The sequence below is a fragment of the Pseudorca crassidens genome, chromosome 13 (assembly GCF_039906515.1).
Source record: "Pseudorca crassidens isolate mPseCra1 chromosome 13, mPseCra1.hap1, whole genome shotgun sequence".
Taxonomy (NCBI): Eukaryota; Metazoa; Chordata; class Mammalia; order Artiodactyla; family Delphinidae; genus Pseudorca; species Pseudorca crassidens.
This window is the reverse complement of record NC_090308.1, coordinates 32,407,408-32,428,831: the sequence shown is the minus strand read 5'-3', so window position 1 is coordinate 32,428,831 and position 21,424 is coordinate 32,407,408. Positions and strand designations below refer to the sequence as shown.

The window sequence follows — 21,424 nt, the reverse complement described above, 5'->3', positions numbered from 1 at the left end:
AGATGACCATGAGCTTGGAGAGAACTTGGATCCCAGATTTCAATAACAGTAAAACAAGGAGAAACAAAATCACCACTGGGAATTTTGGCTGCCAAAGACTAACTATTATGAAAATGAACAATGTTGAGGGTTCTCAGAAATGATTTCGTATCACCAAGCAATGAGTTATAATAGTATTGTGTATAGAAGCATAGACTTGGGCAGGACAAGTAGATTCAAGTCCTGGCTTTGTCACTTACTAGGTTTACCATTAGGAAAGTCACTTAACTCTCTGAGTCTCAGCTACTCTTTCTGAAAATCGAGATAATTATAGAAATACCTCACTTGTGAGCCTTAGTCAGAATTTAATGAGACAATGTTTACAAAGTGCTAACACAGTTCACGGCACAGATTAAGTACCCAAATGGTTGCTATTGTTATTATTAACGTTATTAATTGTTACAGCCTTTTTTCCTTATATGTTTATCAGTTCAATAACTTTCAAGGAATTGCAAATAGCATCTTAAAAGGTGAGGGAAGCAGGAAAGAGGCCAGCAAGGAAACAGTACAGGGAATGTTAGGTCAATACTAAGTAATCTTAATCAAGCAAGGATTGAAGTGTGTTTACAATGAGCTGGCTAAGAGCACGTAAGGGAAGAAGTAGGTAGTACGTAGGCGCCAAGGGGAGAGAGAATGACAGTACCTATGTGCCAGGAGAAGCTCATTTCCCAGAGTGCTGGGCTCCCTATCGTCAGAAATCTGAAAGCACACTAGGAGGAGGAGGATAAATGAGAACACTGGCCGTGCTCTCTGGGCTGCAGCTGCCCTCTCTGAGAAAACATAGGCATATTAACCCTCTTTACATGAAAGGTGGTAAGAAGCTGTTTGCAACCTTCTCCAGAAGGCATTGTCAGTGTATGAAAAAGAACCCCTTAAAAATAACAAGACACAGGGCTTCCCTGGTGGCGCAGTGGTTGAGAGTCTGCCTGCCGATGCAGGGGACACGGGTTCGTGCCCCGGTCCGGGAAGATCCCACATGCCACAGAGCGGCTGGGCCCGTGAGCCATGGCCGCAGGGCCTGCGCATCCGGAGCCTGTGCTCCGCAGCAGGGCAGGCCACAACAATGAGAGGCCTGCGTACCGCAAAAAAAATAAATAAATAAATAACAAGACTGCTGTTGTCAACAATAAAGCTCTGAAGACAATCTCAGATATTATCAAGCCTAAGAGGGCCCATGCTGCTGAGCTTCCCAGTGGATTTGGACAGCCACGGTTTGTAAGTTGCATATGGTCAAGAAAAAACCAAAGAAATAATACAATTTTCCGAAAGCGAAGGCGTAAGTCCAGGTCCAGGATAAGCAAATGAAGAGGTGTTTAAATGACTGAGCCTTTTCAGAAGGGAGGGAAGTAGGAGAGTCACGTGTCTGTCATTCTTCCCTTTGGATGCCCCATGAACTCAGGCTGAGTTCCTGTGGAAAAAAAGTACTTGGGTTTCATCTCAGCAAAGTACGCTAGAGCAGGCCCTTAGAATAGCTTTCACACAGTGAATTTAGCAATTTTCAGAACTAACAAGTATTAGATGTCTCTGGCAGACTAGATGACTGATTACAGGTCATTCTCAAATAAAAAAGATCTCAGTGGCTCTCTACTGCCTACCAATTACATACTGTTCTCCTGATTTTGGAAAACCTTCCCTTTCTCTGCTCAGTCCCCATCATGGGATAAGGAAACTCTGAATGTCCCAGATGCAATCCCACCTGGGTGTGGAGACTAACAAGAGAACGCTCAGTCTAAATTCGAAATTCCCAGGAAAACTGAATGTCCATCTCAAGTGTCCACCCTTGGTCCAATTAGACATGACAGGTCATACATTACAAACATGCCGGAAGTGTGTCCAGTCTGCCTTGCCCCTCTCTTCATTTTCTGTGCCCTAGACTCAGACACATTAATCAGTTTGCCATTTCTTCCACATCCTTCCTCTGGGTTTCCTTGTGATTTTCCTCAGGGTAGAATGTCCTTTTTCTAGAGATTACCGGTTAGAAAAAGAAATCAAACACAAACTTCAAGGATTGGGTTTGGAGACTGTTCAGAATTCACACTGATTCACAGGTCTTAAACAAATTATATTTTACTATGGTAAGTTTAAAGGGTACGGGTCTTAGTTAAGGTTACAAGATGACATCAAGTTGGGGATATTCAGACTCTGGTCTGTGCTCATTCCTTACCAGGGAACATGTATGAATGTTGGCATACGTCACAGAAGCCTGGTACTGTGATATCTGGAGTCTCTTTCAACCTCAGCCAGTCACTTTGAAATCATAGCATTATTGCCTTAAAAAGATCACCAATACTATTATTATTCTAACTCCAGTTCCAATGTGTAGGTTTTCCAATACCACTGTGCAATTCTCTGACACCAGCTGGGTGTCCTACAATTCAGTTTACTTCTGACACTGCCTACCTGGAGACAGCATCAGATCCCACAGTTAAGGGCTCAGTCCTACAACACTGCTCCCCACTCCTACTTCAGATGCCAACTGCAAGTTCAGGTTGTTACCTATGCTTTTGACCAACTGGCTATAAATTAGAGGTTCCTAAGACCCCCTCCTTGGGTTTGATTAACTTGCTAGAGTGAAACCATGAAAGCAGTTTACTGACTAGATTACCTGCTTCTTACAAAGGATATTAAAGAGTACAAATCAACAGCCAGATGAAGAGATTCATAGGGTGAGGTCCCGAACAAAGGGGATTCTGTCCCCATGGAATTTGGGGCCTGTCACAGTGGCACAGGAAAGCCTTCCGGTTCACCGACCTGGAAGGTCTCCAAACCACCTCCTTCTGGGTTTTCACGGAGGATCCATTACATAGGTATGATTGATAAAATCACTGGCCATTGGTGATTGAACTGAATCCCTAGCCTCGCTCTCCACCCTGGAGGCTGGGGGCGGGACTGAAAGTTCCAAACCTCTAATTAGGATTGGTTCCCTTGGCTACCAGCACCCTCCCTTGCTGCTTTCCAATTCACCTCATTAACGTAACAAAAGACACCTTCACGGCTCTCATCATTAGGGAATTCAAGGGTTTTTAGGAGCTCTGTGCCAGAAATGGGAATGAAGACCAAATGTATATTTCTTATCAGAAATCACAACATCACAGCTATATTGTTGAGTTAATCCCAGTTGACATATCAACTAAGCCTCATGCACGTAGTCGCAGAAAGGCAAGTAGTCACGAGTGATCACTTATCTGCAGAGCTACAGGGCCTGCAGGTACTGAGCATGACAGGCTTTGCCTCGTCACTGACCCAACTCAGCGCCATCTCATGAGGAATCTTTCTTACCCTTCCAGGTAATGTAGTATATCCCTCTCTCTCATCCCCAGAGCATTTGGTTTCATCTCCTGCATCAGGCTGTAAACGTTTTGCACACTGTGAGTGATATGTGCTTTGTGGTCAGTTTGAATCCTTGTACAGTCACTTAATTGACCTGGTGGAGAAGGTTCCTCACTGGTAAAATAGGCTATAAAAATATCACTTTTAGGTGTGGTGTGAAAATTAGATTGCACTGTATATAAAACATAATATATTGCCAGGTACAAAGTAACTACCCAATAAAGGCTAATAACATCACTATTATTTCTCGAAGAAACAGACTGTATCTTACATACTTGAGTACATTGCTTATATCTAAGAACAATAAATAAATTAAATAGAAAATGGCCACTCCAGGACAATGCCTCCAGCCACCAGGTCGAGTCCTGTCAAATGCCTAATGGGATGACATGGACATCTTCACCAACAACAACTTGAAACATGACAAAGATACCAGCATCTTTTAGTTAATTATGTCCCTGCCATGGCTAAACTTGCCTGCCTTCTTTGAATCCTTTTAGAATTCTCCTATATTACATACGTGTAATCTCTAAGTGTTTGTTAGTCACGTAAAAATTAATAAACAAAACCTCAATTAAAATAGAGTAAGGCCACCAGAAGGGAGAGCTCTCACACCCAAGGACAATAGAAGGGCCCAACAGGAAGAAGAAAAGATTTCCTCTTGCTGGGAAGAGCTCAGCCAATGAGAAACTGTCACAACTCAGCCAATAAAAAGCCACTGTACTTCCAACCCTCAATTCCTCAATGGACTCTGTAACCCTCCCAACTTACTTCTCCCCTCTTTAATAGAGTTCTCCTTTCCATTTTCATTAGGAACTTGTATGGGGCTCACCATGATTGCAAACCCTGAATTACAATTCTTTGTTGACCCCGAATAAACCCATTTTTGCTGGAGAAATAACTGGCAGTCTTGGTTTTAGATCAACAATCATGAACATTCACTGGGCACCTACCATGTGTGAATTACTACATTACACACTGCAGACACCAGATGAGAAAATACTCTGTTCTCAGTGTGTAGACAATCTCATTCTTGGACGCATTATCTAACTTAACCCTTAGTTTGATGCTCACTTCATGTTCACAAATCCACAATTTATACAACTTTATGATTTATAACGATTTCACTTCTCAGTGTAGACTTGAGAATCATAATCTTTTCCAACTGACAGCATCCCACAGGCCATCACTGCGAGTCCTACTCTGGACTTGCTCTGGTTCCATTAAAATCACCATTGCCATCATCATAACTAATTTTCACAAAATGATGGGTACACTTTAAAGAGTTTGTTCCTATAACTTACCTCATTTACTGTATCCAGACTTCTCATACAGGTTAGTTTACTAAAGCTCCATAGGGTGTAGTCTGTTGTTTTTTAGCATCTCTTTTGATAAGCCTAAATGCTCAATATGCTTTTTGGTCACAACAGGTCACTAGGTCTTTGTCTTCATGGAACAACCTACAAAAGGTCTACCAAGCTTCTACTATAGGTTCAGACCTAGAGTAGTACATTTTAGTAATGTATTTTATGTCTTAAATTTGAATTTAATGTTTCTCCCAAATCCTGGGCTTTGTACTTACCATCCTTGAAAGTCATCTGCCACCTTTGCACCCATTCAGAAATTTGCAAGTCCTTCTTACAGTCTGAGGTCAGATGCCAAAGGATCCTTCTAGGCTGACTGTATGTTGTCCTGGGACTGAAAGGTTTGGGGTTTTTTTTTTTACTAACCATATATCTCTGGAATCTTAGTCATTGCATTTCTCTACCTAGATAAGTTAATTTTTCTTACTCTTTATTATTATCTCATATGTAGTTTCCTAGCCAAACGACTGACAGTTCCATAAAAATTACACTTAGATATATCTCGTACTTACATATATTTGGTGTAAAAGTTTGAGAAACCCCTTTTACATCTCAAATACATATACAAGTTTACTTCTACCCAAATGCCTCTTCATCCTCACTTTGACAATATGTGCAACAAGAGCTTTAAATATTCTTATACTCTTTGATTCAGTAATAATTTTTCTGCCATATTTCTCAGAAATTGACAGAATGAATTACCATAACAGCTGAGTAACAAATCCATACACAAGTCAGATTATTTCAAATTGTTTGTTTTCAATAAATATAAAGAAGGACCTATTAGCTGGTGGATCGTTACAAATAATTTTGCTGATAGATCGCTATGATTTTTGGCATGTGATAAACTTTTAAAGGAGTTAAAAATCTGTCACTGCTATAACTAATTTTTTTAATTCCAATTTACATTTGTATGTAAACAAGTTTCTCAGTGCACATATATATATATATATTTGAAAAACAGAAGATGCTAAATTTATTAGGAATAAGTAATATCTATTCATGGATAATTAAACAGAAAAAAACTAAAAATCCTTTTCTCATTAAGAACCCCATTTTCAATAAAACTTAAATTTTGTATTTATTAACTCGAAATCTGTGATATCGTTTTGTTGTTTGGTCAACTTCAATATATATATACTTTTTTGTTGCAGAGAAATGGAATTAATCTGTACCACTGAATAGGTTACTTTAGGATAAATTTATAAGGAGAAAGTACAATGGAAATAGAAGTTCAAGGAAAAAACAAAACAATTTAAAATATCTTACTATTAATGTAGAGCTGTCATGCTTTTTTTTTTTTTCTTTTTTTTTTTTTCGCGGTATGTGGGCCTCTCACTGCTGTGGCCTCTTCTGTTGCAGAGCACGTGCTCCGGACGTGCAGGCTCAGCGGCCATGGCTCACGGGCCCAGCTGCTCCACGGCATGTGGGATCTTCCCGGACCAGAGCTCGAACCCATGTCCCCTGCATTGGCAGGCGGATTCTTAACCACTGTGCCACCAGGGAAGTCCTCAAGGGTACTTTTGACAGAGCTGTTAATGTGGAACAAGCTTTAATATATCAGAGTTATCAGCCCCTTTAACAAGAGCTTCCAAACATGCTTACTTTAACATCATTTGATTTTAAACTTGGGAAAGAGTCTTAAATTTAAAAATCATCAAAATTAAATAAAAATAATCTCTCCCAAGGACTGGCAAAGTTCTTGGGGAATTTTCCACCTTTAGTACAGTTTTCTTCAAAAGTTATTCAATTACTTGAGCAATATTTTAGATAACAGGGACCAAGAAGCTTTTGAATTAACTAAGTATAGAAATACAGATAATATCAGATATTAGAAAATTATGTGTGAAAACTATTTTATGATCAAGTTTCTCCTCTGCAAAATATTAAAGGAGAAAAAAAAACTTTGATAAAATGTCTTCCTTTTTCCCTTCCCCTCAATAATCCCAACTAAACTCATAGCTTCCAAGTCCTATTTACATCTTGGCCTACTCCAGTAGGCTTCTGTTCCCATCACTTCAAAACTACCTGCCCTCTAGAAGGTCAACCTTGAACTTGTAAACTTTAGCTCCAATCTTTGTCTCTAATCAATCTTCATCTTCAATTATCTGACAGAGGTGACCATTTCCTCCTTGTTAGACCTGTTGTCTTCCCTGATGCCAATGATCTTCCTCTTCTGACACTACTACTATGGTTTGAACTGCTCCTTCCAAAGCATCTGTTCCTTTACGATCCTTTAAGTGGAAGGAGATATACCCCAAAGTTGTTCTTAGCCCTCTCTTGGCCCTACGCCCTCAGGACTGTACACCTCAATGGCTTGAACTATCACCTTGATGCACACATTTTCTAAATATACACCTTTTAAAGACATCTTACCTAAAAGATGTTTCATTTCCAACTGTTTAGGCTCTTCACACACCTCAACATATCCTCATTTTCTCTCCCTTCTACACCCATAATACACACCTCTCTCTTGCCCCAATCCCTTCATCCCAAACCAGTACTTACCTTCTTCTAGGACTCAATGCAAAGCACCACCATTTCCTCCTAGGTGTCTTTTTTCTTTTTTTTTTTAATTGGAGTATAGTTGCTTTACAATGTTGTGTTAGTTTGTCTGTACAGCAAAGTTAATCAGCTATATGTATATATCTATATCCCCTCCTTTTTGGATTTCCTTCCTGTTTAGGTCACCACAGAGCACTGAGTACAGTTCCCTGTGCTATACAGTAGGTTCTCATTAGTTATCTATTTTATATATAGTAGTGTATACATGTCAATCCCAATCTCCCAATTCATCCCATCCTCCCCTTCCCACCTTGGTGTCCATACATTTGTTCTCTACATCTGTGTCTCTATTTCTGCTTTGCAAATAGGTTCATCTGTATGTACCATTTTTCTAGATTCCACATACATGCGTTAACATACCATATTTGTTTCTCTCTGACTTACTTCACTCTGTATGACAGTCTCTAGATCCATCCACGTCTCAGCAAATGACCCAATTTCGTTCCTTTTTATGGCTGAGTAATATTCCATTGTATATATGTACCACATCTTCTTTATCCATTCGCCTGTCGATGCACATTTAGGTTGCTTCCATGTCCTGGCTGTTGTAAATAGTGCTGCAATGAACACTGGGGTGCATGTACCTTTTGGAATTATGGTTTTCTCTGGGTATATGCCCAGGAGTGGGATTGTTGGGTCATATGGTAGTTCTATTTTTAGTTTTTTAAGGAACCTCCTTACTGTTCTCCATAGTGGCTGTATCAATTTACATTCCCACCAACAGTGTAAGAGGGTTCCCTTTTCTCCACACCCTCTCCAGCATTTATTGTTTGTAGATTTTTCGATGATGGCCATTCTGACTGGTGTGAGGTGATATGTCATTGTAGATTTGGCTTGCTTTTCTCTACTAATTAGTAATTTCATGTGCCTCTTGGCCATCTGTATGTCTTCTTCGGAGAAATGTCTATTTAGGTCTTCTGCCCATTTTTTGATTGGGTTGTTTTTTTTGATATTGAGCTGCATGAGCTGTTTGCATATTTTGGAGGTTAATCCCTTGTCAGTTGCCTCATTTCCAAATATTTTTTCCCATTCTGAGGGTTTTTTCCTCTTGTTTATGGTTTCCTTTGCTGTGTAAAAGCTTTTAAGTTTCATTAGGTCCCGCTTGTTTATTTTTTATTACTCTAGGAGGTGGGTCAAAAAAAGATCTTGCTGTGATTTACATCAAAGAGTGTTCTGCCTATGTTTTCCTCTAAGAGTTTTATAGTGTCCGGCCTTATATTTAGGTCTTTAATCCATTTTGAGTTTATATTTGTGTATTATGTATCCCATTTACCATTGTAACAAAAGAATAAAATACCTAGGAATAAACCTACCTAAGGAGGCAAAAGACCTGTACTCAGAAAACTTTAAGATACTGTTGAAAGAAATCAAAGATGACACAAACAGATGGAGAGATATACCATGTTCCTGGATTGGAAGAATCAATATTGTGAAAATGACTATACTACAGGTTCAATGTAATCCCTATCAAATTACCAATGGCATTTTTCAAATTAGGACAAAAAAATTTTACAATTTGTATGGAAACACAAAAGACCCCGAACAGCCAAAGCAATATTGAGAAAGAAAAACGGAGCTGGAGGAATCAGGCTTCCTGACTTCAGACTATACTCAAACTACAGTAATCAGGACAGTATGGTACTGGCACAAAAACAGAAATATAGATCAATGGAACAGGATAGAAAGCCCAGAGATAAACCCGGGCACCTATGGTCATCTAATCTATGACAAAGGAGGCAAGAATATACTGTGGAGAAAAGACAGCCTCTTCAATAAGTGGTGCTGGGAAAACTGGACAGCTACATGTAAAAGAATGAAATTAGAATACTCCTAGGGGTCTTTAGGAAACCTATCTCCTCCCCATCCAGTGGAATCATCCAGTTCTCTTGACCCCAACTCTGCAACATCAATATAACCCATTCTCACCCATTTTCATTGCCATAGGCCTAATTCTGAATCTCATCCTTTCAGGCCTGGTCTAATCCTTGGTATCCTAACTGGGCTTCCAGCTTAAATACCATGACCTCCATTAACAATTACCCAATTAACAGTGCCCTTTCTCTATGCTCCCCAGTATATTTTATCTATAAATAAAATATAGAGTTAGTTGCATCCATTTCTGCCTCCCTCAGATCAGAGATTCATTTGCTGAGAATACCTTCCCTATCACCAGCCTGTATCAATGCTCCCCACAAATCTAAACGTAATCTCCTGTGAAAATGCATCATACCATGTGATTGGTTTTCACATTACCACAATATAAACCACAGTGCAGCAAGAGCAAGCACTAAAATGCTTGGAAAGCAAAGGAAAGGAGAAGAAAGAGGAACAAATAGTTACATTTCTTTCTGAAACTTTAAAGTATTCCTTATCATAATAACATCTTCTAATGAACTCATAGTATGCTTTAAGGCATTATCTAGTAATGTCTAATCATTTCTTAATGATGAAGAATGTGCATTGCTTCCCTCGCCTTAACATGAAGACAAGAATGAGGATGAATGATGCATGTCCCTAGAATGCGTTTCAAGATTCTTGGACAGAAGTGACGCACAATCTCGCAATAGTTGATTAATTCTTCTTGTTCTCAGTAGAATTCTCGGTAGAATTGCTGAATGCAAACTGGGTGATACAAGCAACCAAAGCTAAGATGCCCCAAGATTCCTCCCACTGAAATGAGCATTTTAAAGGAACAAGTAATGATTAAATCACTCTTTTTTTTTTTTTTTTAATTTGTGACAAGGCAACTGTCCGATGAAAGAGAGAAAATTGTAACTGACTGTTCGGAATTGGGCCACTCTCTGTGAGTCTCCTTATGAACTTGCCTTCCTGGGAAATTCCTTGTTCACTTTGGCCCTGGCTGGAGGGGGTAGTGACTTAAGGCAGAGATGACATGAAAGCCATAAGTTTCTAAAGGTTATAGGAGATGCAACAGGAGACAGAACTGAGCTGCCTTGGTGCAACAAGGGGTGCACATTAAAAGAGGAGTAAAGATGGAAGAGAGTGGGGCTGCTTTCTCTGAAGCTTATCTGAACTCCTTTGGTTGAGAAATCAAGACTGGAAATCTCAAGATAAAAAGCTTGCTTGTGACAAAGCCAGTGCACATTGGCTTTAGTCGGAAAGATCATGGAAGAAGCTTTTTTGCAGCCAATCTGCTTCTCTTATACAGTATGCAGCTACGTGCAGAAACAGCCCATGGAAACTTTCAAAGACATCTTAAGGAGTTTAAGAAATGATTACATGGAGGGAGGGGGTACTAGTGTTTCATATGAAACCCTTTCTAGCAGAGCCAAGTTACCCCATGCAATACTTTAGGCCAGAAGTGGAAAAAACAAAACAAAACAAACCAGCTAGATGCCAAAGCCAGATTCTAAGATGTGAGGCCAACTGGAATGGAAGGAAAATTCTCATTGCTATATTTATTAAATAGGAAATTTGAGAAATCACAGACCCAGAAAAGCCAAGAAATGTAGCAGGACCTCTGTCTGCAGGAGCAGTGAACACCAACTGAAGATGCCCAGGACAGTCGCAGGAGTGAACAAGGTATCAAGTATGGAAAATAAACCAGTTAAGGGTCGGTTTTCTTCCCGGGCATCTAGGTCTCAGATGCAGGGAGAGAACTCTGTCCCTTATGCCAGTTCATTTACCTTAAATGAAACAAATCATATTTAAAATGGAGCTGAACTCACTTCAAGTAGAGGAAAGATGCTCTGGAATTATTTCTCTGCCCTTTACAGTGCCCTATATACCCTGAGGAAGAGTTACCGCCAGCGATTTCCAGGTGGAAAACTTTTACGACATTGAAACCAATAACCCCAAATAAGACTGACAGCTGATCATACTGATCATAATACCACTAATAAAAATACAAGTTTTATTGAATACTATCAGGCAAAAATACACTGCTGAGCCCTTTTATATGGATTGACTCATTCTAGTAAGCTTCTAAGTAGTAAACATTCCTTTTATTCTCATTATACAAAGTAGAAAATGAGGCATAAGGAAGGAGCTTATCTTACTTAGGTCACATTCGTTAACCCAGGTAGGCTGGCTCCAGTATCTATGTCACCTCTTCAAACGGTATTTAACTGCCTAAATTCCCCAAACCATTTAGCCCAGCATTCGAGGCCCTCTCTATACCACCTCTTACTTCTTCTGCTTGCTAGTATCTCATTTATTTGTTTCTATGTAGCAGACTCCTTGTAAGAGCTGTCCATACTCACAGGCTTTGATTCTTCTGCAGCTGCTCTCTCAACGCCACTTTAATCAGTCTTTCATCCCTATCACTTTACCTAAACTGCACAGCAAGGTCAACAATGACCTTCACATAGGTTAAGTCCAGGAGTCTCTTCCCAGCTTTTATTGCATCTGAGCCATAAGTAGCCTCTGACATCAGCATCACCCCCTTTCCCCAACAGCTTTTCTTCACTTGGCTGCTGGCACATCTCAATCTCTTGGTTATCTCAACGGTCTCTTCTTTTCAATCTTTTTCTTGGTTCCTTCTTTTTCTCACCTCTAATGTTGGGTAGCTCCAAAGCTCCACTCCTGGTTATTTTTTCTACTGTATGCACACTCATTCCCTTGGTGATCTCACGCAAGCTCATGGTTCAAGTCCATTTACAAGCCGGTAACTCCAGCCCAGACCTCTCTCCTGAGTTTCTGCACAGATAACTGCCTACTTGACATTGCTGCTTGAATGTCCAATAGGCACCTCAAATTCAATACATCCATGATGAACTCCTGAATCCCTCTTCCCTCAGAACACCTGATTTACCCTTTTCTTCCCTATTTCTGTAGTTGGAAACTCCATCCTTCCAACTGCTCGCGTCAAAAATCTTGTGGTTATTCTCAATTGAAAATGCATCCTCCTTCTCTCTCCTACTAGAAACCCGGCAGGTTCTACCTTCAAAAATATATGCAGAGGGCTTCCCTGGTGGCGCAGTTGTTGAGAGTCCGCCTGCCGATGCAGGGGACACGGGTTCGTGCCCCGGTCCGGGAAGATCCCACATGCCGCGGAGCGGCTGGGCCCGTGAGCCATGGCTGCTGAGCCTGTGCGTCCGGAGCCTGTGCTCCGCAACGGGAGAGGCCACAACAGTGAGAGGCCCGCATACCGCAAAAAAAAAAAAAAAAAAAAAAAAAAAAAAATATATATATATATATATATATATGCAGAATCTGATCACTTCTCATCACTCCACAGCTACTGCCCTCACCAACAGTGCCCTGTTTCACTCTCAAAAATGTTTTAATTTGAATAAATTATGGTCGCCCTGATACAAGGCCTCCATGGTCTCACGCCCACGCTCACCCCAGTGTTCCCTCTCTGACCTCATCCATTACTTTCGCAGGCTCTCACTCCACTCCGGCCATGATGGCATCCTTGCTAATCTTTGGTGAGCTAGGCACACTTCTGCCTTTGGGTCCTTGTTCTGGTTATACCCTGTCTGGAATGCTTTCTTCCAGATATCCATGTGGCAAGTTCCTTACTTCCTTCAAGTTTTTGCTCAGTTTTTAGATGTTCAGTGAGACCCCCTGTTTACTACTGGAATGAGCCTATCCCTCCGTTATTTGTCACATTCCCTGCTCATCCTTTTTCTGTCTCCACTGTATTTCCATGCTTTCAACATACCATGTAATTTTATTTACAGTCATCCCTTTGTATCGGCGGGGGATTGGTTCCAGGACCCTGGCAGATACCAAAACCCATGGATGCTCAAGTGCCTTATATAAAATGGTGCAGTATTTGCATATAACCTATGCACATCCTCCCACATACTTTGAATCATCTCCAGATTACTTAAAATGCCTACTACAATAAAAATGCTGTGTAAATAGTTGCCAGAGTGTGCAAATTTATTTTGCGTTTTGGAACTTCTGGATTCTTTTTTTATCCAAATACATATTCATTTAATATTGAAAGATTTATTGTAGATATTTTTGTTACACAATTATGTTACATATTATGATACATTTGCAACACTAACATATATGGAGACTGTTAAATCGTTTACTATTTCTTTTGCAAAAAGATAATTTCTTGAGGTTTTCCTACCTGTAATAACTGGATCTGTTCTCATTTGGATCAAATCTTCATCCTGTAGCTCTGCGTCACAGTCCACTGCTAAATGCGTCTACACTTGCCCATTAACCTTGCTTGGAGTACTTTATGTATGGAATATCTGAGCCTTTACTACTAAACTGTTTTATTACTAAGCCAGGACACGCCCTCTGCCTTACTGAGTAATTTCCCTCTGCAGCTGCAGTCCTCAGATGCTGAATAAAAGGCAGATTTCTCGTAGTTGCCTCCCTGCCTTCTCCTGACTCAAACGTCTAGAGGATTCATGAAAACATCCAAATATTTTTGATCCTTGAAACCTCTGGATATGGAGGGCTGACTGTACTTATTAATTCATTTTATTTAATTATTTGTCTCCCTCCACTGGAACGTAAGAGCAGAGCTCTTTTCCTCACTGATGTACCTCAAGGGTAGAGCCTGTCTGGCACATACATGTAGGTACCCAATAAATATTTGTTGAATGAAGAAACGAGCACATATACACTAAAGACAGAGGTTATTATGTCCTCTTAGACATCTCTCTTTTTAATTTCCTGGTTCACTGTCTTCCTCTTATCATGATCCTTCTGCTTGAAATAGACATTGCCAAAACATTTAATTGTGTGGGACTTCCCTTGTGGTGCAGTGGTTAAGAGTCTGCCTGCCAATGCAGGGGACACGGGTTTGAGCCCTGGTCCGGGAAGATCCCACATGCCTCAGAGCAACTAGGCCCGTGCACCACAACTACTGAGCCTGCGCTCTAGAGCCCGCAAGCCACAACTACTGAGCCCACACTCCACAACTACTGAAGCCCGTGCGCCTAGAGCCGGTGATCCGTAACAAGAGAAGCCACTGCAATGAGAAGCCCGTGCAACGAAGAGTAACCTCCGCTCACTGCAACTAGAGAAAGCCCGTGCAGCAACGAAGACCCAATGTAGCCAAAAGTTAATTAATTAATTTTAAAAAAACGTTTAATTGTGACTCAGATAACCCTCCTCCCACCCTCCCTCTCCACTCAACAAGTTAAGGATAAAAGCAGACTAACAGACTGAACATAGAAACCTTGGAATTATTATTTACAATTTTCACAATCAGTGATCTGAGAGAGATCCATGCTGTTCTTACCTAATTGTCTTGCAGATGCCTGGCACTGAGTCTTAACCGCATACTCTGAACTCAGGTTCTCTTTCAAAACTTCCAAGTTTAGCTGCGAAGGAATTCCTGAACAATAGTGCCACCTACTGATCAATAGGTGAGAAATCAGGACAGTGAGGAAGAAAGTACAAACCAGTGTAATCTGAAAAGGTAGGAAAAGATAGTAATGAAAAATCCCATAAAGTCAGTAAAATAAACTGCTTTTCCCAAAGAGTGCTAGCAAGGAGTTTACACTGAATTCTATAGCAGGAGTAAGCAAATATTGTGCAATTGTAAAGACTCATAATAACCCCCTCCAGAAAAGAGGAAGCACTTCCAAAACATTAACAGGGCAACCAGTTTTCTATAAATACCAGCTCTCTGTTTTTCACCAGTAACTTAAGAATTAGGATATTTGAGAGGCAAAGCAAATATATTTGTTGTTTTTATTTTCCCTCACATACAAACGAATAAAAACTAATCTACCCAGAGATTTAAAATTCACTAGAAGAAAAATTACAGAAAAGGCATTTGGGAAAATGCAAGGGCATTTATATTTAAGACTATACACTATAAAGTTTCTCCTCTTTTATAAGTGTAGACAGACATTTTTCTTGGTTATTTAAATGCAGTACTTACTGTTCAATGTCAATGAACGCAGGTCATGAGTTCTAAGAAGGACTCAAATAAAGTGGCATTTTCATGTTTATTTACCAAGATCTGCTACTTTTTCATTATCAAAAGCCTCTTGTGTCTCCCCACTCCCTGCCGTGAGTAGTAAATGTGGTGACAATTAGTTGACACATGCTTTACGCAGCCATTTATCTAAATCATATTCACCCCTGTCTTTTATTTAAGTTGGGCACCCCTAAAATGCTTTAAGCACTTGATTTTGCTTTTATATTGTTAATTGTCTTCATTAAATGAAAATATTAATAAAACATTTTACTAACTGAGAAATTAATATATACTGTCAAAATCAGAAATAGAATACAGTGTGTTTTGAAAAATCCTAAAGAACAGAAATTTGCATAAGGAAAAAAAAAGAAAGGAAACAAGTTTAAATCTCCCACGTGTCTTCCCACTTTAAAAATTACACAGGAACAATAAATAGGAACAGTAAAAGTAGAAATGACTTTTAACAAAAACAAAAATGGTCCATTATTATACTCATGAACGGATTGGGTTAAAAGTAATAATTCCAAGAGAAGATAATTTAGAAAAAAGCATTTAATTATAAAAATTTTTTAAATAAAAAAGCAATGGCACAAATCACCACAAAGATATTTAAGTGATCATATCCACAGGCTGCTCTTATAATTAAAATTTGCGACTGTTCTCATTAGCAGCGTTTTTCCCTCCTAATTAGAGTGACATCAAGAGCTTCTGAGAATGTGCAATTTTTCCTAAAGTCCTAATAAAAGTATCATAAACACAGTTGTGCAATATTTATTTACATCACCTTTTATTTACTACACTCTAAACTCAAAAAATATTGAACATTTCTCTGTCACTTCATTCCTCTTATTTACATACAGAGGCTCATCTCTTTTCACAATATGGTTTGTGCATTAAAATCCCTGGGAATAGTCCTTTCCACCGCATTGTAATAAATTTGCTCTGATTATTTAAAATAAGGACACAAACAAAAGCTTGTTCATATGACTGTGTCATACCCAGAAGAATAACTCTTACTGTTGACTTATTTATGAGTTAAAAAAAAAATTCCCCTTTCAGCAGAATACATTCTCAACAATTACTGGATCATACAATCATGCATATTTGTACTGTTAATATGACAACAGGTAAAGCCAGCTATGACTTTTTAAGTTTCATTGAGAAGACTACAGCATACGTGAAGTGATCTGGCTTTCACTCTCTTGTTATCCATAATCCAGTTATTCCACGTGGATTTTTTTATTTATTCTGAGTATGTAAGTCTTAAATGGTGCAGTAATAATTGGCAGTTTCTGACAGTTCTATTTTCTTGACAGTGGATACAGTTCTGTGCACATATGTCAGATAAACTGAAAAAAAATGCAAATCACTTCATGTGATACAGCAGGAAGAAGTGGGATGCTATTGTTTGAACAAATGATTCAAAGAGGTAAATATTAACGTTCAGTAGAGACAGGAATACTGTTGAATTCAGTCTGGTTTAACAGGTACTGCCCTTACAACTTGCCATACCTGGTATTTGTTACCTTTTTGGTTGAAAAGTAAACCAATTTGGGGGAAGGCAGATGGCAGGAGGAGAGAAAGGTGAAAAAGCATATATTACTGTATGTATTATTTTAGGAGAAAAAAAGAGAGGGAAGAGAGCATATTTTCACATTTAAAGAAAATGATGTCACTTCTGGACACATTCCACAGAGTGTATGAAAATAGCCTCCAAGCTAAATAAGCCCCTTTCTTCTCACTCCAGAGATGTTTTCTAATAATAATATGAATAAAAATAATTAACATAATCTGGCAGCAGCACAAATCTATAACTTTTTAAAGCTTGAGTGTGTCACTATTCAAGAGTCAGGTACATTTGAATAATAAAAGTGTCCCACTGTTTCTTTTATTTACACTCTTGACCCAGCAAATATGACTAAGGGAGTCCTTGCGGTTATTTGCAGCGTTAAGACTTCTATGATGGCTTTGACTTTATAACCCATTCAGCATTGGGGTTGAGCTGATATAAATCCTTCATGTAAGTGTCGTCATCGAGGCAGCGTTCCCCTAGTAAAGAGATGTTGCATCAGTTTAATACAGTGGGGAGATAGGGATGCAATTTTAACTTTAAGCCTAGTGGTTTAACTCAAGTCTTACGCTTCGAAATAGTTCTCATTTTTTCCTGTCTCCCATAATATTATAAGGCTTGGCCAAATACTGGAAAAGTCGATTGAGTAGTTCCCTAAATGTGCAGGTTTCAAATTAATTTAGGAAGTTGAAAATTCTGTGATGGGCTTTTAAATGGTTCCTTAAAAGCTTATTCACCTTTATTAAGAGTGGCAACAGTTTTGAATTGACCTAAGTAAGAAACCATGCTTAATTCCCAATATCTAATAGCAAAATGCAAAATCAAATATACTAATACTTAATCTTTTTTTTCCTAATAATCTTGATTAATACAGGTAACAATACAGAGTTCTAGCGGAGTTGTGGTTTATTTAAATTTTTAGGAGTCTTCACACTCTTGCATTCAACTTTCAATATTTACTAAAATTTTTAAGTCCTAGAAAAAAATTCTAAAAACGTATCTTAAAATATTTTCAATTATTCTTTTGAATTAAACACCATTTCATTTATTTGTTGACAATTTCCCTCTTACCTTTTTAAAGGTCAAAATAAGAGAAAACGTTTATGTTGAATTTTAATAAGAAGATGAGGACAACCCATTGATAATTACACGTGGGAAAATAAACTATGAGACATGGTCAAAACGAATCCATTTATCTTATTTCTATTTCATAAGCTAACAATATGTTTATGTATGCATATGTATATTATTTAGTAGGCAATCAACAATGGCAAAAATAACTTCTGCTTTCGCTAAATATATCTAGTACTGTACCATAATAAAAGTGTCATCTTGGTCTTAAATGAGCTCAATTACTTCCTTTATTAAGATGTGCCATCAGTGTATAAAAAAGGAAAAAGTTTTGAAAAACTGCATTAACCATTTTAGGAGTTATTCCTGTTTTAGAGAACCTGCCTTTGGCTCAGGTTCCACATAGATGGGCATTTGTACAAAGAAGCTCTAAGGAGCCAGAACAGAAAGGTGAGACCACTAAAAGGAAATCCACAATATTCATCAACTATCTACAGCTTGCTGTATTTTACTTCTAATTTCTTTTTCTCTCCCAAAGACATAAATGATAACCACTGGCAATGTCAAATCAGCATATGGAATGCAAGATTTAAAAAATGTGCTTACCGGGACTTCCCTGGTGGTGCAGTGGTTAAGAATCCACCTGCCAGTGCAGGGGACACAGGTTCAGTCCCTGGTCCGGGAAGATCCCACACGCCGCGGAGCAACTAAGCCCGTGCACCACAGCTACTGAAGCCCGTGAGCTTTAGGGCCTGCGTGCGGCAACTACTGAGCCCACATGCTGCAACTACCGAAGCCCAGGCACCTAGAGCGCATGCTCCACAACAAGAGAAGCCACTGCAATGAGAAGCCGGCGCACCGCAAGGAAGAGTAGCCCCTGCTCGCCGCAACTAGAGAAAGCCCGCGCACAGCAACGAAGACCCAATGCAGCCAAAAATAATAAAATAATAAATAAATAGCAACAACAAAAAAGCGCTTACCAATATTTCCTCCAATTTCATACAAAAAAACGTCCCCATTCTTGAGAGTCTGGGCAACCCCACTACTAGGGATAAAACAAACTGATTAGTTGCATCATCAGACAGCTTGCAAGTAAATCACTTTAATGTCCTTGGGGAATTCTAGCTTGTATGGAAAATTCATAACTTAGACATACTGTAATTATCTACACGTTTGTATTTTCCCATCTGTTAAATGCGCTGAATAGGTAATAAAAATGTCACGCCTGTAAATTAAAATAAACAAATGGAACTGTACACCTGAAGGTGAAATAATAAATCAGTACCTAAATTTGTAAAGTTAAAAAGAAAAGTAACATTTTAGCTGCCAATAAAATTATTAATATTGTCATCTATTTTGCACAGGGACCAAAAAGGTCCTCATAAAACTCTAAGAAGTAACGTTTCCACCTTAATTTTCACATTGTATTTATTCAATAGGTATTTATCACGGGTTTGCTGTGCTGACCACTCTAATAGTCTGCAAGATGAATATAAAGACTAGGACATGGTTCATAAACCTCCCTGTGCTGACCGTCCAAATACGGGAGGTACATACACTCAAAACAGAAGCAAATACTCATTATGAAGACTTTACAAGTAGGACGCACGTACAGGTTTATACTCTTCAAAGAATCAACTCTCCAGAGCATTAGGTTCAAACAATAAAAATGGGTAAAATTCAGTGGTTTACAAAAATCTCTATATCTGGGAAACCTGCTAAAAATCAGATCCAGGGCTCTAGAAACTCTGATTTAATTTGTCTACATGAACCCGAGAATGTGGTTTTTAAATGCTCTCTAGTGGGACTCTGATGCTCAGAAAGATTTGTGAACCACTGACAGAAGACCCTGAGGACACACTCCCTGGAATTGAGAAGAGAAAACCAGGTCTGACTTTTATCCAAACCATTAGAAAAAAAGAGTACATAGAGGCTTTCCTAACCAACCATTTAATGGCTCATCTGGTTATCCAGCTCCATCTACTCTGCTGTCCATGACACACTGACTGCTCAGGGCTCTGGGAGTCCTCATGCTTAAGATCTGCCCTGCTAAGCTGTATCCTGACCAAGAGACAATTCACTTCGTTTTCAAACTGGCGTATGCTTATTTTTGAAATTAAATAATGTAATAATTATATTTTCATTTTAAATATAGTACATAACCCAATAAACTATGAGTATAAAAAGAGTCATTATTTCATGAAAACCAAGTGGAATGTTTTGGCAGACTAAAAAAAAATTCTAGTCAGATATTGTTCTCAGATTTTGCTTCTTGAGTATCTATGTTCTTATGCCACTTTAAAGAAACCTGAACTGGATTTCCTGGTACACATGAGCTTTCACTTAATACTAATCAACAAATCCATACAGAAAAGACAACAGTCGTTATCAAAGACTGGTGAAGTCACTGGGCACTTATTTTATGTCACTCATGTGTTCTGGGCTTCAGTAGAGGAAGAAGGGGAAGAAAAGGATGGAGGGAAGTAGGGTTTCCCACTGTCACTATACAAGTGGAATGCAAATGGGAGGAGGGGAAAGTGGTGAAAGAAGATACACATAAACACTTACTGAGAATTTCACTTATTAGATGGCCCAGACAGATAATGCTATGTGCTTCACGGTCATTTTCCCAGTTAATTATCACAAGGCTATAATGTAGGCCCACTTTTACAATGAGGAATCTGAGACTTAGAGAGATTATAAAAACTAGCCTAAGATGATTCAGGAAAAGCTGGTATTTGGATCCAGATCATCTGCTTCCGGCAACCCCAAGCATAAGGGAAAGGGCTGAGGACTGGGGGGGAAAGGGCAAATGGACCAAGATGCTTACCAGACTTCCCTCTGGGTGAAGCAGGACGGCAAGAAGGGGGGAGGTAGAAGAAGGGATTCCACTTAAGGGGGTAGCAAAGCACCACAAGCAGAAAATCCAAATATGCAAATGGCAACTGTCACAAAACTGGTGCTTTCTTATAAGAGTATGCCTACTATTATCCTACTCTACCCTAAATATTGAAGTCAGAGTGGAATATATCATACAACTTCAGAGTCACACCTTGTGTCATCTACAAGTAGAGGAACACAAGTACAGATTAAATTGAGCACTTGGGTCCTGCAAGTAAATGCTGTGTAAATTAAACCATGTCTAGCCTGGAAGAGCTGCTTATATCTGAAGTCTGGCCAGATCTTCAAGTACACCCTTTGTGGACTGACTCCCTTGAAGTGGAGAGAACTTTTAGGGAGCAAAGACACCCAAGACATTCCAACTGCTCCCAGAACTTAATCCCCCCAAATTCCAACTGGCCCAGGACTTCAATCCCCCCAAAGTCCATCTAGTCCCAGACTCTGCACCAATGGCCTCCAGATTCATGATAGCCTCTAGGCGCTCGAGCCAGTATGGAGAGGGGTTAAAGGACATCCTTGGGGGACAGAAACCACAGATTTAGAACTCAGCTCTACTCCACCACCTATGTAACGCATGACCTTGCAAAGTCTTGGTTTTCTTATCAGTATAACAGAAGTAAGATAATACTTCCTTCAGAGCATGGTTGAAAGGGAAGTTTATGCTGGCTTACTGAAAGCCCAGAATTAGCACTAAGACACTCTTTTATTTCATCACCA

The 21,424-nt window shown here is 39.3% G+C and overlaps 1 protein-coding gene across 7 annotated transcripts in view; it reads right to left on the bottom strand.

Moving 5' to 3' along the window:
• ARHGAP18 (Rho GTPase activating protein 18) overlaps positions 1-21,424 on the bottom strand; it is a 199,742-nt gene that overhangs the window by 52,097 nt on the left and 126,221 nt on the right. For 6 of the 7 annotated variants that reach the window (XM_067702130.1, XM_067702134.1, XM_067702133.1 and 3 more), the window contains exons 14-17: positions 18,787-18,851; positions 14,479-17,214; positions 6,003-6,265; positions 4,952-5,067 (exon numbers count right to left, since the gene is read on the bottom strand). In XM_067702130.1, the coding sequence (XP_067558231.1) occupies positions 17,123-17,214; positions 18,787-18,851 (157 nt within the window). In that variant the 3' untranslated portion in view covers positions 4,952-5,067; positions 6,003-6,265; positions 14,479-17,122. The remainder of the gene's footprint in view (positions 1-4,951; positions 5,068-6,002; positions 6,266-14,478; positions 17,215-18,786; positions 18,852-21,424) is intronic. The other variant, XM_067702136.1, reaches the window with a different exon arrangement.